This window comes from Podarcis gaigeae, assembly GCF_964106915.1.
Source record: "Podarcis gaigeae genome assembly, chromosome: 14".
Lineage (NCBI taxonomy): Eukaryota > Metazoa > Chordata > Lepidosauria > Squamata > Lacertidae > Podarcis > Podarcis gaigeae.
The window spans coordinates 38,935,566-38,951,286 of record NC_139690.1 but is presented as its reverse complement, the minus strand read 5'-3'; the positions used below and the strand labels follow the sequence as shown (position 1 = coordinate 38,951,286).

General features: G+C 42.7%; 1 protein-coding gene across 2 annotated transcripts; it reads right to left on the bottom strand.

Moving 5' to 3' along the window:
* Window positions 1-97: 97 nt before the first annotated feature.
* LOC310831300 (transmembrane protein 238-like) lies at window positions 98-14,682 on the bottom strand. Of its 2 annotated transcripts, none has more exons than XM_083711849.1 (3): window positions 12,869-14,682; window positions 5,191-9,269; window positions 98-1,187 (listed from the first exon to the last, which is right to left on the bottom strand). In XM_083711849.1, exon 2 carries the CDS (start codon window positions 6,189-6,191, stop codon window positions 5,493-5,495), a length of 699 nt encoding a protein of 232 aa, XP_083567975.1. In that variant the 5' UTR covers window positions 6,192-9,269; window positions 12,869-14,682; the 3' UTR covers window positions 98-1,187; window positions 5,191-5,492. The 2 variants fall into 2 exon arrangements, with proteins under 2 accessions (XP_083567975.1, XP_083567974.1); XM_083711848.1 differs by having other exon boundaries at window positions 5,417-9,269.
* Between the last annotated feature and the right edge of the window lie 1,039 nt (window positions 14,683-15,721).

Genomic DNA, 15,721 nt, shown 5'->3' with positions numbered 1-15,721 from the left:
TAATCTCTACCTGTTCCTTCATTCTCTCAATTCAAATGTAAAGCAGAATCACAAAAAAGACAACCATTTTTATTAACAATTTTGCCAGTAGCAGTACTGAATCAAGGTGGCAAAACTTTATTTAATGAGGTAGGTACAAACAGTAGACCTTATAGTTGCCTTTGTCATACCAGCATTCTTTAGAAACATTTCTAGAATTATTATTATTTTTTTAAAAAAATCAATGGCCAAGTTTCACCTATTTCACATTGTAGTAGAATCTAGTGCATTTCTATTTTTCTCTAAGATGCAACATTTCTAATTCCAAGCCAATAAAAAAAGGATGGGGGAACCTGAGAATTTGGAAGACAGGACATTTCATTCAGTACATTTTACAGTATAAAATTCCACAAAATGACCAGGATGGATCCAAACTTAAGTTCACCCAACTTAGGTCCCACTAAAAAGCAGTAAGACAAGTTCCATTGGGTAGATCCAATGTAAGTCATAGTCAGAGCAGACCCACTGAAATCAATGACTTAAACCACTTGCCCATTGATTTCAATGGTTCTACTCTGAGTACACCTTAGTTGGATATCACCCATTGATTTCAAAGTGACCCAGGTTCAAACAACTTGACCCAAGTTCATACAACTTAAGTCCTGGGATCCAACCCACTTCAACAATCATTCATAAAGCTCCCTTCACCAACGGATCTTAAGAGCATTCATATAAATAAGACATATCATGTGTTTAAGGCACTTTTGAGGACTTCTAAACCCTGCATTCAGGGTGTCAAAACTACTTCTCCAAGATCTTAGTCCTGTGAATACTTCCACATAAAAGTTTTAGTCAGTAGCGCACATTTACAGTTTGAGGATCAATGCCCTTGTTTTAAGAGTAGGAGTGCTATTCAGTTTATGGAAACATTAAAAAAATATAAATCCTGTTGTCCTTAAGTAATTGTTAAGTTGAATAACTAAATATAAATCCTTTTACACTGCTTAAGATATAGGCAATGCTGTTTTCCAGCAGAAATCTGAAGCATAAATATTTGGCAGAAATGTGATTTCATAACACAGTGCAGATTCCAAAGAGTTCACAGATGGTTCTATGTAGTTTTTCCAGCATCTTGTGACTAAGATGATGTCCATATTTGTTTTTCATCATAACTCACAGTAATAGTAAGTAACAGTCTTTGATAATTCCTGAAAGGAAAAACAAACAATGTAAATAAAGTATTTTAAGTATCAGCCTTTTTGAAAATATGGGAAAATATTTCCTATCAAGAAAAACAATTATGGAATCAATAAAGTATGACCTGAAGAGTCTTCAAAGCATCTTAATTACCGGTAAGTCTGATTACACTGTCAGACTCAGATCAATGTATTATACATTTTTACCATTCCATGTAACTTAAGTATTTCTTATAATACTAATAGTGATGCTATTCTTAGAACATCAGTAAGCCAACTCTTCCATATCTCAAATCTTTCAGCGTGTGTATCCAATCCCATTCAACCTGATCACTTTCTTTTAGACTAGAGCTTATCTAACAGTGAGAACTGTTCTTTGATTAAAAAGCTACTATTCTTAGAGGACTACTTTTCACAAAACTCATTAGGTCAATAGTTTCAGCTCATTAGTATAAGAAAATCAAATTAATTATAAGATGAAAGTCAGTTTGTGTTCTGTATTGTACTTGCATATTTAGAGTGGTACAGATGTACCGTATTTTTCGCTCTATAACACGCACCTGACCATAACACGCACATAGTTTTTAGAGGAGGAAAACAAGAAAAAAATATTCTAAACGAAACAGTGGATATATGATTTTTGTGGTTCATGCTGTGGCCACAGACATGTGATCTGACAGTGAGTTTGGGGTAGCCCAATGCAAAAATCCTGAGGATCCATGTGGATCCATGCTTTGTAACCACGTTTTTGCACCATTGCGGCCCCATGAAACAGTGGGTGCGTGTGTTTTTTGGTGCAGGCTGTAGCCATGGATATGCTATGTGATCTGATGGTGAATTTGGGGTGACCTAGTGCAAAAATCCTGAAGATCCATGTGGATCCGTGCTTTGTAACCACGTTTTAAGTGGGGAGGGAAGGAAAAGAACTCAAGGGACAAGGAGCACGCGTGGGGGGTATGGAGAAGGATGCTGCTGATAATGCAGGAGAGGCTCCTCTCCGGCTTTGCTCCTTTAGAACAAGCAGGCTCTGCGTCTCCCTCCTCCCCGGCAAGGAAACCATGATAGTAACCACTCTGAGACAAATCAAGAAAAATTGCGACCAACACTCTCCCCCAACAAGCGCAGTGAGGTCAAAACACACACGGGAAGCAAGAGAAGGAGAAGGAGCCCTCACACACAGAGAGACACACAGAGTGTCAATTCTAAAGTTGGAGGGACAGCGCAGGGAGAGTGAACGGGAAGCAGGAGGAGGAGAAGGAGCCCTCTCTCTCTCACACACACACACACAGAGTGTCAATTCTAAAGTCGGAGGGAGAGCGCAGGGGCGCAGGGAGAGCGAAGTGGAAGCAGCAGGAGGAGAGCGATAGCTCAAGCACACACACACACAGCCCCTACAGTGGCTAATCCAAAATCGGACAGCAAAAAACTGCAGGCAGGGACAGAGAGTACGGGGTTGTTTTAAAGCAGCCAACCCCGCTCTGCTTCTCTCCCTCCTCCCGGCTAGGCTGGCTGAAAAGCTTCGCTGCTACTTAGCAGATCAGTGGGGAGGAGAGAGGAACATAGAGGATGGGGTTTTTTTAAAGCAGCCAAGCCCGCTCTGCTTCTCTCCCTCCTCCCCAGCTCGGCTCGCTGACAGGAGCCGCTTACACCTGCTTTGCTGTTTCAAAGCAAGCCACGGACTGCTCACAACTGCAGCAGATTCCCCCGCCATCTGTATGCATTCGCTCCATAACACGCACAGACATTTCCCCTTACTTTCTAGGAGGAAAAATCTGCGTGTTATGGAGCGAAATTTACGGTAATTAACTCTGGTTGTAGAAGTGGGAAATTATGCAATCACCCACTCCTTCCCTCTCTTCCTCTATCTTGTGTGAATTCCCTTATACCCTGATGTTCTGCATTAGACCATTGCCAATGCTGACTAAAGCTGCTTCTGATCTCCATAATGCAATTCTAAAAAGAAAATCAAGAAGAAAACTTAAAAACAAATAAACCCCTGCACAAATCAAATGTCTTTTGAAATAAAGACTTGACTGCCCTCTTAAAAATAGGTATGAAGAAGGCACCATAGGTGTGGAAATTCTCTGCATCATGCTACCCCATATTTAACCTCACAAACGTGAGGGGTCTGGAACAGAACCGTTTTGCTCAAAACACAATAAATAGGGAATCTATGGCACCTCCAGATGCTGTTGGACTCCAACTCATATCATTTCCAACCACTGGCCATGCTGACTGTGTGTGAAGGAGGAGGTTCCAACATCTGGAAGGTGACAGCTTCCCCATCCCTGATTTAGAAATGTAACCAGCTAGTACCCAGAAGCCAACCAGTTTGATGAGTACTGGTGTAACATTAGGTCCTACACCCACAAAAAGCCAATCAGGTGCATTCTTCTGACACCAGTAGCAGTTCCCCAAGTTAGTTTCAACAGCAGCCTTGTAAATAGCATGCTGCGATAACTGATCCAAGGGGTTGCCACGGAATCAAGTGGCACAGTCCCTGTGCTCCAGACAAACTTAGCAAAAGCACTCTTCGCCATGTCCAGAGTATCCAGAGCAAGTTCAGTTCAAGGAGTACTCCCAACAGAAAGTTTAATCCTTCCATAACTCAATTCCACTCTAGAAGAGGTAGATCTCCTTGCCTATGTGCCCCCCATTCCTATGTAGCATTAACTTTTCAATCTGATCAAAATAAATAAATAAAACCTGGATTCAGCTTCAGTTTGTTAATCGTTATTTAGCCCCAAGCAAGCTCCAACATAAATTTGGAGCCATTACTGCTGCTTGAGTTAGAAGTTACTAGTATATTGATAGTGTAGTGATCATCCATATAGTATCTCCCACTTGAACAACTGCCTCACATAAATACAAGTCTGTAAAGATTTAACACAGTGATGAAATAAGGATAAGATAAGGAGCATTGCGAAGCGCCAAAATCATTTGCTTTCCTTTTCAATAAAACAATTTGGATCAGAAAAGAGGAAAAACCCTACAACTTTACTTAAATATTTAAGGTTTGTAGGAAATAATGTATACATATTCATAATGAACTATGAATTATTACTTATCTTTAAGATAAACAATTCATTAAGCTTGCTAAAGGACTCCACCAAGTACAGTCATCAAACAATCAATGGGAGGAGGCAGTGTCAGGTACAAAGTACTGACCTACGTTATACTTGTTGGCATCCGTCTGTCTCGAGAGACAATGGGGGCGAAGTCAAACCACTGTGTTAGCAGCACTAAAGCAGATTTTTCCCTTGTTTGAAATCTGAGAGCCAGTGTGGTATAACAGTTATAGTGTGCAAAACTAGGACTAGGGAGACGCCAGTTCAAATCCTCCACTCAGCCATTAAGCTCTCACGGAGCACCCTTGGCCCAGTCACTGCCTTGTTTTGTAACAAGTGACATGTAACCAAGGTTTATTGCTGGTTACAGCTCCTAGACGAATGCTTAACCATGAGCCCTGGTTCAGACAACATGCTAAGCCCAAGTATCAGCCAGAGAGACTGCGGAAGAGCAAAGCCATGGTTTGTCTTAACAGGTTACCTAACAGCAGCAGTGCTCAGCCTAACCTACTTTACAGGGTTGTTGCGAGGACAATGATGTACTCTGGGTTGTATTCAATGTTATTCCTCCTCTTAGAAGACCCACTGAGATTAATGGATGTGACTAACTTGGCTCTATTAATTTCAGTGGATCTACTCTGAGTAAAAGTTAGTAAAATATTGTAACTCACTTTTCAGGAGGGAAAAAAACCTCTTTACAAAGTGGCACACAATCACAGTATCAAAACCATCCCTGACACCCTGCGGGGGTACCATACACATGAGCATAGCCAGGATTCATGTTTGGGGTGGGGAGGACACCCACCTGCCATCATCCTCTGTCTATCTAGAAGATTCGGAAATGTCTCAACAACAGTGGTTTTAAATTACTTTCTTTTGACCCCAAGTGCTTGATGGAAAAAAAATCTTTCTACAAGTTCCAAGTATTATTTTTCTGAGTTATTTACCTGGCTGTGGGGGGCGGGGAGCAATAGCTGCCCTCACCCACCCCACTTTTGATCTCCTTGGGGCTGGAAACGCAATATAGGAATGAATAAAGGCAGGCAGTTGGAGGAGGAGAGGCAAGACACATTTATCCTAATGATGATGATAATGACCACGCAGCTGCCATGAGCGAGTGGGGTCCTGCGGGCCCGTCGGGCGGCGCGTCCTCCTTCACCCCCCGGCACCCACCTCGCCGACCCGGCCTGGCTCCCGGGCCTCGCCGTCTGTCCTCGCCTCGCTTGCTTCCTCCTCCTCCTCCTCCTCCTCAGGCCGCCTGCAGCTCCACCGAGCTGGATACCGTCGTGGCCACCGACGCCGACGCGGCGCTGGCGAAGTGAGCCCTCCTGACGGAGCCCGGCTGGCACTCGGGGGTCCGGGAGAAGGCGGTGAAGGGCCCCGAGAAGCGCATGCTGAGGTTCCTGACCAGCCGGACCAGGCCGTGGCCTGCTGCGGGCGCCCCGACGGGCGGCGCCTTCTTCTTCTTGGTCGAGTGGCGCCGGAGCCCCACGTCGTCCTGCAGCTCGGCGGCGGGCACCTCCAGGTTGCCCACGTACCAGAAGACCCACCAGAGGAGGCTGAAGAAGATGCCCACGCCGCCGCCGTAGATGAGCAGGTCGGCGAAGAAGACGTCGACGAAGACGCCCACCAGCAGGATGGCCAGGCCCACCGCGTCGAAGAGCAGCGCCATATAGAAGGCGCCCGCGCACCGGCCCAGCCCCCCGCCCAGCGAGGCCATGGGCGCCGACGCGGCGGGCAGAGAAGTGGCCGACTCCGGAGGGGAGCCGAAGGCGCTCGACAGGGAGACGGCGCTGGACCAAGGCGAGAGCAGCCCGTCCGAGGGGACAACGCCGGGCACCTGGAGCGCCGCCGGCCCGCCCCGCGCACCTGAGGCCACACCTGCCGCCCCTGAGGGGGACAAGCTCCCCGCCTCAGGCGGCGGCGCCTTCCCCAGCGCCACAGCCATGCTGGGCGAGCAGGAGAGAATCCCGCCTTACCTGAGGGACGGGGAAGGACACGCCCTCCTCCTCCTCCTCGCACCTGGCGGGGCGGGGCGCGCGCATCTTGAGGCGGCGCGCGCGCCCCTCCCACCGCCGCCACCCCGACAGGTGTCCCCTCGTGGACTCTCCTTCCCAGAAGCCTCAGGCGGTTATCCATCTCTTGTCCTTCCCAACCCAAAGGGGAGAGAACAGCACACTCGTGTGTGTTTGTGCAAAGCGCACCCCAGGAATAGCTCCGTCGGTGGAGTATGAGACTCGTGGTCTCAAGGGTTGTGGGACTGAGCGTGACACGGGGCAGGGCCGGGTTTAGGTTTGATGAAGCCCTGAGTTACTGAAGGTAATGGGGCCCTTTATATGTCCAGCTGTCCATTGTCAACAACAAATTGTCGCTGTTTTTTGTGTTGAATATATGCTATATGGTAATTTATGGACCTAATAGGTATCTAAAGCCCTTTGTACATGCAGAATGTTGGCACCCTATATACAGAAATGAGCAAATCAGTGATATTTTAGGGAGCAGGCTAGCAGGCAGGGCCCATTGCTTAGATCATAGGAGCCTACACAACACAAAACACTGTTGCTGTATGTAGGTTTTATTTTATTTTTTATCATATTTTGGAAATGTACGTCCAGGTTTTTTTTCCTTTAATTTTTTTGGGGGCTCCAAGAGAGTGGGGTCCTAAACTATAGCTTATATGTTTAGCTTATATGTAAATCCGGCACTGACACGGGGGTTGGACTAGATGACCCTCCCAACTCTATGATTCTGTGAGTTGCATTCTGGCCAGTTTTGGATATCATCATTGCGAATGACTCTTGCAGTTTATTTTAGGACTAGTTCTTTACACCAGGTTGTTGGTAAATAACCTCGTGCTTTGGAAAAAGAAGTGAGATAATCCTTATATTACCAGGGAAGGACTTGCAGTATTAACATCTATGCATATTTACTCAGAAGTAAAGTGAAGCCTCTCAATTTTTGTATAAAGCTGCAGCTATTCTGTTGAATTCCCGGTTACTGTTCTTAAAACATTTCATCCCTTGGAAAGCTGTTTATGTGGTGTGTACCATGCCAAGCGTATTTCAAAGCAACCTAACGAAGTTTAGTTTGTTAAAATCCATTTCAAAATCAGAATTAGTGTTCCATGAAGAAAACACCCAAGGGTAAGAGCACTTTTTCCATCAGCTGTTGCAGTGGTGGGGGAAAGCATATTTTGTGCAGGTTAGCTGTGTTAATCCAACAAAAATAACAAAGAATCTAGTGGCTCTTTAAAAATAGATTTATTGCAGTAGTTAAGTGAACAAATGTGGAAACTGAGACTCTGTATACATTACTGTTTGCTTCAGCTCCAGTGTGCTCTCACCTTTTAGAGCTGAGTACACATGATATTATCCACAATCCAGATGTACCCTGTAGTTTCTTGATAAATACTGCTGCTTGATGCATTTTCCCTCAGACCAGCTTCCATCCAATCTGAAAACATAAGCTATGGTTAAGCTATGATGTGTATATTTCAGACATCTGTTCCACTCACACAGATGACAGCACATGAGCAGATGACGGCTTTGTTGAATAGGAGTTGGGGTGGCAGCGCCGGGGTAATGGTATGTACAGCAACATCAGACATGACTTGAAACACAGTGGGGGTGCTAATTTGTACAAGCCAAAGCTTAGTCACTTGAACTTCATCTTTAAAAGGCACAGGAAATCTGCCAGAGGAATTTTTTTTACCGTCTTTACTTGAGTCTAAAGCACTATCGAATCAAATGTGCACCTTAATTTTTGCAATGTAATTTGGCCAAAAAAAAGGTGAGTGTTAGATTTGAGTAAATACGATACGTGGCATAAGACCTCTTCCTTCTCTACTATTTTTTCCTATCACCACTGCCAATAAAAATGTTCATAAAATTAAGTGAACCCCTAATGCACTTTAGGAGAAGAAATATAAAAAGCTCTCTCCAGGCCTTTTGGCAGAAGCATTGTTTGGTTCCTCCTTGGAGGAGGACCGTTCCTCCTGTAAAAACCTCTGGTGGTTTATATCTGCTAGAGTTGCAAAATTTATCAAGAGGCAAAAAATTAAGGTAGTCATGTTGGCCCATTAGAAATATTTTGTGCACAACTGCACTACTTTTATTTACAAACAACGGAAAGTGGTGAGCATGTTTCCTTTATGCAAAGGAGAAGACCACAATATTTATAGGAAAAAGCAAAATCCTTTGGGACAAATGTCTGTTAAACCAAAGATAGTGGGAAAACTATCTTTCCAAGCAGGATATCACTTTAAGTATTTTTTAAATAAATGGGGTTTATTTAAAAATTACATTAAGGATTGTAATAATATGAAGTCTATGGCAGCCTTTGAATAGCTTCTGTAATTCACTGAATAAGTTAAAGAAAGTACATTATCTTTGAAAAGTAATTATTATAAACAGAGATGAATAGTGCGCTGGATAAATACATAGTTAAAGCTATATGGAATTGGCGGGAAGTCACTGGAACCAAAAGAAGACTGTGATAACGTGTAACAGATATTGATTTTTTTTTGTTTATTTTTTTATTATGGATAACTATGATTTGTGTTATGTTTTTTTAAGTTCAATAAAGCAATTAAAAAAGCTTAAAAATAAAAAAAGGATATCACTTTAAAAAGGATGGTTCTCAAGCGCTGAGGTCTGTAGGGCTTCCTGTTAAAAGTCCATCATATCTCAGGGCGTGCTTAATAATGGGTAACCACACCATTCCTGTAACGAAGAACATGAGTCCAATGGAAAGACAAACAGGCCCCAGGGCAGATGGCACATCTACAGTGTGGACCAAGTGCAAGGCAGAAAGGCCAATCCCACTAAGAAAGACAAGGAGTCCAATGGCAATCAATGTAAGAGGCTTATTGTAGTACACCCACTTGCTTTGTTCCCCGATTATAACGGCCTCGTTCCTTGTTCCTGAAGGGAAGTTTGAAGCATCAACAAGAGATGGTAGCCCCTCCTGGGTGGGGATTGGCTTTATCACAGACATACCACAAGATGTACTCCAAAGAGCAGAGGACCTAGAAAGTAGGACATGCTTAAGTCATGTAGTCTAGCCAGTAAGAATATCAAAAAGACTATTCAGTAGAATGTAAGATCGTTATTCCCACTCTCTCCCCCTCACTCTCTCCTTTTTCCCCCTCCAACCACATGGTGTCTAAGATAGGAGGTCAGCAAATTTTTAAAGCAGGGGGCTGGTCCACTGTCCCTCAGACCTTGTGTGGGGGGGAACGAATTCCTATGCCCCACAAATAACCCAGAGATGCATTTTAAATAAAAGGACACATTCTACTCATGTAAAAACACGCTGATTCCCAGACTGTCCACAGACCAGATTTAGAAGGCGACTGGGCAGGATCCAGCCCCCGGGCCTTAGTTTGCCTACCCATGGTCTAGGACATCAGGGTCCCATACCGAAAGCAAATGAATTGTGAAAAAAACTCTGTGAATTGAATATGGAGACACTATAGGTACTTTTCCTTGTTTATTAGATTATTATTTTTTGGACCACAAGAAAATACTTAATAAAGACTAATGTTGAAAAGACGACGATTATTCAGAAGTTAGGTCCATCCACCTGAGCAGCATGCACAGAAGCTAGCCCCAGCCCTGAACTCGCATGCCCTGCCACCTCTGCACAAGGGAAGATTTCATGTTCAGTTTCACGTGCTTTCCTTTTGCAGACACTGGCATGGGGACCAGGATAAGTTTTCAGTTCAGAATTTATATCCCACAGTGGTGGCTGGTTCAAGCAGGATGCTGCGCCACTGACCTCAGTCTGCACTTTAGCCAGCCCCCTCCTGCCTCCCTTTCTTACAACCAGTTATGGGGTAGCTCTAACTGTCATTGGCTGTACCATCACATACTGTTGGTCTCCCTGGATTAAGCGCCATGGGCACCAAACACCACATGGAATCCAACAAAACGTAGTTATGACAAGTGGGAGCTCAGAATGAGACATACTGGTAAATGAAACAAATATTACCAAAATGCTTTAATTGTCCACTGCACACTCTCATCTAAAGGAAACCAAAACCCACTGCAGTAGCCCTGGAATATCTCACTCATGAAAATGGGGAGCCATAATTTATTGGCTCAAGTAACAATCCCCTAAAATAGCATTCATTTAGTGTGCTAAGGCAAGAAAGTGAGGAATCAGGACCAACCCATGCCCACCCCCTGATCACATTCAGTAATAAAGAGAACATAAATATTAGCCCTAATCACTAATTGGCAACAGGCACTTGAGATGTGTATTTGTAATAAATCATATTGAGTTTGGAGTTTATGTTATTGAATTGTGAAGCAAGCATTCAAGTGGTTTCCCCCCTCCCTCCCTCCCTCCCTCCCTCTAAAGTTAATAAATGCCTGCTTTAATCTAATCAGTTAGATATATTGATCAGATTACAGAAAGAGTTTATTAATTCTAGTGAGAAAAACAGCAGTTGCATGCTTGCTTTAGAGACAAATGTTCTGTGCACATGGAGAAACTAGAACACATCATAATGCTATCTAATATCTAGGGACAGGTGTGTAAATACACAAGTGGAAACACTGCAGAGCACTCAGGACCTCAGCGTCTGTGCTGTTTTGCCAAACCTTCCACAATTTCTTCCGACTGCTAATAATGGGTGCAGTGCTAAAGTCAGAAAATATAGAGGGGTGTGTGTGTCATCTTAAATAGTTGTTTTTAATGGTTCATGCAAGGAAGAAAGTAAGATCTAAAGCAAAACAAACACCATAGGCCAGCTCCCTGCTATCAGCTGAGATAAGAGTTAGTAGTAAGGACAAAGTTCACGATAGGAAACTCTACAATAGCTTATCTTTGATAGCCTGGCAATGTGAAACTAAAACCTGGCAGTATTGCCTGTAGTTCGCATTATACAATGAAGAAAGCTGAAGCAACAAATTATTTAAAAAAGAGTGCGTAAGAGCATATTAATGTTCTGAACCTTTAAATAAACAATAGATCAAACCAAGGGTCCATCATTTTTAATTAGGGCACAAAGTCTCTGTGGATGAGTGTTAGAAAAGCTGTTGTTGGAATTCAGCTCCCATAATGATCCCACTGCCTGCGGCTTGATGGGAGTTGGTGACCAACAAGATTTGGGGGGCTATTGCAACAGGAGGGCAGAATTTTGCCTTATAGTATAATCCAAGGATATGAAACCTATACTACTATAGCTATTGTTGGACTACAGATCCCATCGTCTTTGACCATTGGCTCATCTGGCTGGGGAGTCCACAGCTGGAGAGCCACTGTTTCCCCATCCCCGGTAATTCTATACATGTTTATGTGGAAGCACGTGCCACTGTTTGCTCTTCCTTATAACCATGTGCATAGGGGGTGGCAGCCTAAACTTGTTTTAAAAGCTGAACTCTTCACAGTTTGCAAAACACTTCTTCAGGCAAGATTATCCAAGGAAAACATTTGAGGTACTATTTCAATAAAATAATGTAAACAGGCAGAAAAGCTGGCAGGGAGATGCAACCGTTTATTTGGGGCTGGAAGAAATAATGTCTGACAGCCTAATCCTGTGTACTCAGTGCAAAAGGTATCTGCAGCTGCAGCACCAACTCATCTGCACTGTTGTGCCTGGACTTTCTGCACAATGAAAAGGGCCTAGCTCAGTGGTAGAGCATCTGCTTTGCATGCAAAAGGTGCCAGGTTCAATCCCCAAAATCTCCACGTAAGGCTGGGGAAAGACTCCCTTTCTAAATACCCTGGAGAACTGCTGCCAGTCAGTGTAGACAATACCAGGTGAACCAATTGTCTGACTTGGTAAAAGGCAGCTTCCTTTGTTCTTTAGAAAAGACTCTGCGTTCTAATGTCAATCCAGGCTGCTTTGCATGGGAACCTTTTATGTGAGTTCTTTGCATATGCATCTCCACGGCAAAACTTTCACACAACTTTTGTTTTAAAAAGTCCTGTAGCTTAGTTTCTTAATTGTGCTAACCGTAACCTTGCTGCTTTCTGCTGCCAGTTGTATGGATGTTTACAGGTAAGTCCTATTGAAATCAGTGGGACTTGCCTCCAAGTAAACAGCTGAGGTTAGGCTACATGCCATTTTGAGCAATTGCTTCAAGGTCTGCAGGAAGGTTTTTAAATGAAACGAAAATGAAAACATTTATTCCTTTAGGGTGCCTTGATAAAGAAAAGTTTATCAGTACACACTACAAGGTGGCTTTTATAGCCATTTTATGTAATGCTTCTAGAATTATTTTTAAATTTCAGTTTTGTTAAAGTTGTGGTTAAATCTACATTGCAGGAAATTTAAAAATACACTGGTCACATACACACCATACATTTAAAGCACATTTACCGGTATATTACAAGTCATTGCTCCCACCACAAAGAATCTTGGAAACTGTTGCCTCTCCCTCAGAGCTACAATTCCCAGCACCCTTAGAGAACTAAAGTTCCCAGAATTCGTTGCAGGGAACTATGTGCCTTAAAAGTGCTTTAAATATATGGTGTGGATGTGACCACTTTGACTAACAGCAAAAATCCAGGGGCAGATTTTTACATTTTAAAACCTAAGCAGACATCACAAAAAATTAATTGAAAGCAAGATTGTTCACAAAATGACTTTAACCATGCAACCCTAAGAATACTTACTCAGAAGAAAATCCCAGAGTTTAATGGGATTTACTCTCCAGAAGCGTGTTTAGGATTGCAGCCCAAGATAAAGAGCACCTAAGAATATGGCTGCTAAAACATGCCGACTATAATTTCTTCAGAGACATTCTTCCATAAAAAAAGTTGCACTGAAAATTCAGTTTATGTCCACTTGCATGCCCTCTCATAGGTATAACAGTTTAGCTTTTAAGGAAGCTGCCTTTCAATGAAGTCTGATGGCGTGTGCAGGGGGTGAAAGCAAACTAGTCTTTGCTTTTAGCACAGATGTATTTGACATGGGTGAGTTTTGCTATTCTTGTGGAACTCACAGGATTGGACGATTAAACAAAACAGATTCTGCACACAGCACATTTCTGTAATCTGAGATGCAACAGATTATAGAAGAGAGGAATTGGGACAATATGGAGTGCCATTCCTTTGAAACATGTTAAGAGTCAAAAAGAGGTACGCATTTGAGGGCACCCCCAAATTTAGCTCATTGCAAGAGGCCCACTCCTTACTATTGCAGAAGGTTACATGCTCCAGTTCATTTACAGCCTGCTGATTTATAATGCTAAGAGGGTGATAGTTATTTTATTAGTTTATTGATTGCCTTCCCCACACAAATCTCAAGGTGATGTACAATAAAATAACTTAAAAACCCAGTTAAAAGCAACACAGAAAACAGCAGATATATTTGAAAACAAAATCAAAACTGAAACACAACCATTCAAAGTAAGATACCCATGGCAGAAATCCATTGATCCAGCTGGGAAGATCAAAAATGTTCTTCTGTTGTTTCCAGAAAGTGCTGACAGTGGGCTCCTCCTGTATCTCGACAGGAATGCTATTTAACAGAATGGGGTAGCCACAATGAAAGCCTTGCACTAAGCAAAGGGAGATTTAGGGGAGCGTGACCAGTTCACCCACAGGGTGCCACAGGGGAGCTACAACAAGGACTTAGAACAGAAGGTGAGGTGGGGGAACCAAATTTTGGTGTTGCACAGGGCACTGCTGAAATTCGAAAGCCCAAGGTCCACCACTTCTCTAAGTTACTGTGGAGTGGGCTTCTAAGATCTTTGGTATTGGATAAACTCTCCTGCAGAACTCAGTGGGATACATAAGGGATAAAGGGGTTTCTTAAGTAACCTGGTCCTCCTCATATGTTAGCACCAGAACCTTGAACTTTGCCTGGTAGCAGATTGACAGCCAGTGCAATCTCACAACCAAGGTGCTGTACACTGGCTGCACTTTGCCTTCATAGCCATCCCGTTAGCTTGGTTAAAGATATACTAGGAAGCAAACAAGCATGATTGCTGTAAAATAGATTATCAGCCATTTAAAATAAACCTGAGTGATCGCAAATGTGAAACATGTGAATGGCATGTTGCCTTAATGTTCATGTGCCACGTTTTCTTGGGGCTGATTTACAGAGGGTTAATTAAGCAAGTGGCAACAAAACCAAGAGTCTTGTGGTATTTTAAAAGCACAACGTTATGGCGTAAGCTTCATAGACTAGCTAGAGCCCACTTGGTCAGATGCATGGAGCATCAACCTCAGTTGTCAGCTATATCCAGACATGGGTGGAAGTAATGCAAAGGTGAAGTTAAATAGCAAGGGAATGAATAAACCAGTCTGTGGCTGTGTATGTGCCATCTTTTTAAAGCACATGGCTTCCCCAAAGAATCATGGGAATTGTAGTTTAACCCTCACAAAGCAGTTCCCAGCATCCTTAATGAACAAGTTCCCAGGATTCTTGGGAAATTCTGCTTCAAATATATGGTGTGTGCACACAGCCTCTGACAACAGCTTAAACGTATCCTCATAACAGCAGTAAATAGTGACAGCACTGGTGACAGCAGTAAATGGTGACAGTAAATGGTGCTAAACAAAAGAACAAAACTTGTGCCACAGGAAATTATTGGGTTATATCCACTAGCTAGTACTATTCATGTTCATTAGTTTCAATGGATCTACTCGGAGTAGGACTAGCATTGGATAGAACCCATTTTTTTCCTATTCCAACCCTAATGAACAGAATCAAGCTTACCAAGAAGGGTGGAAGCAAGTCTTAAAAGTTAGTAAGTTGCTTCTTACAATAACTCCGTTGGATTCTATTTTAAGAGATTCTAATAGATGATAAATGTTTTGCACTTAAGACTAGACATGAGTTTAATTTACTTGCCATGTGCCTTGAAAAATTAGTAATTGAAAATAGCTTGTAGAGTTGGAAGCCAAATTAGCCAACATACGCAGACGCACACAGACAACGGAGTAAGAAAGTTTACTAAAAATGTTATGATGTAGAAATTGCAAGATTGTATTTGATGACTCTGAAATAGAGTGTTTACATCTGACCTTGACTTTGTAAAGTGCATTGGATCTGGCCAACACACAGTACAGCTATTAAGCACTAATCTGAGTGTTTTTGCAAAAAAAGCTTGCTAAATACCTCTCAAGATAAAGAGATAACGTGTGCAATTTCAAACAATTTTTAGAAGGTTATCTTTGATCTATATGTACAATACAAAACCATTTGCTCAGCTTCAAAACCTTTTGATAGAGATGTAAATGCTTTATTGCATAAATATTAGGACTACTGACGTAAAACTCAAAATTTCTATAAACAGCATTTGACATAGTCCATATTAACTGACCTCCCTAACTAAAAGCCACTAATAGCACAATTTCAAGTCCAGGCGCAACTAAGCATTTAGATTTAAAAGATTTTTGTCATAGTGAAATCACCAGCCTTTAAGATGCATAAGGCTGAGAGAGATTGTCCTAACTTCACTCTGTGAGGTTCAGGGCTGAGGGGATCTGAGCATCCTCAGTCTTAGTCTCACACTCTAG

Coding starts and splice junctions, on each gene's coding strand:
- LOC310831300 (XM_083711849.1), bottom strand. CDS start 6,191: ATGGCTGTGGCGCTGGGGAAGGCGCCGCCGCCTGAGGCGGGGAGCTTG.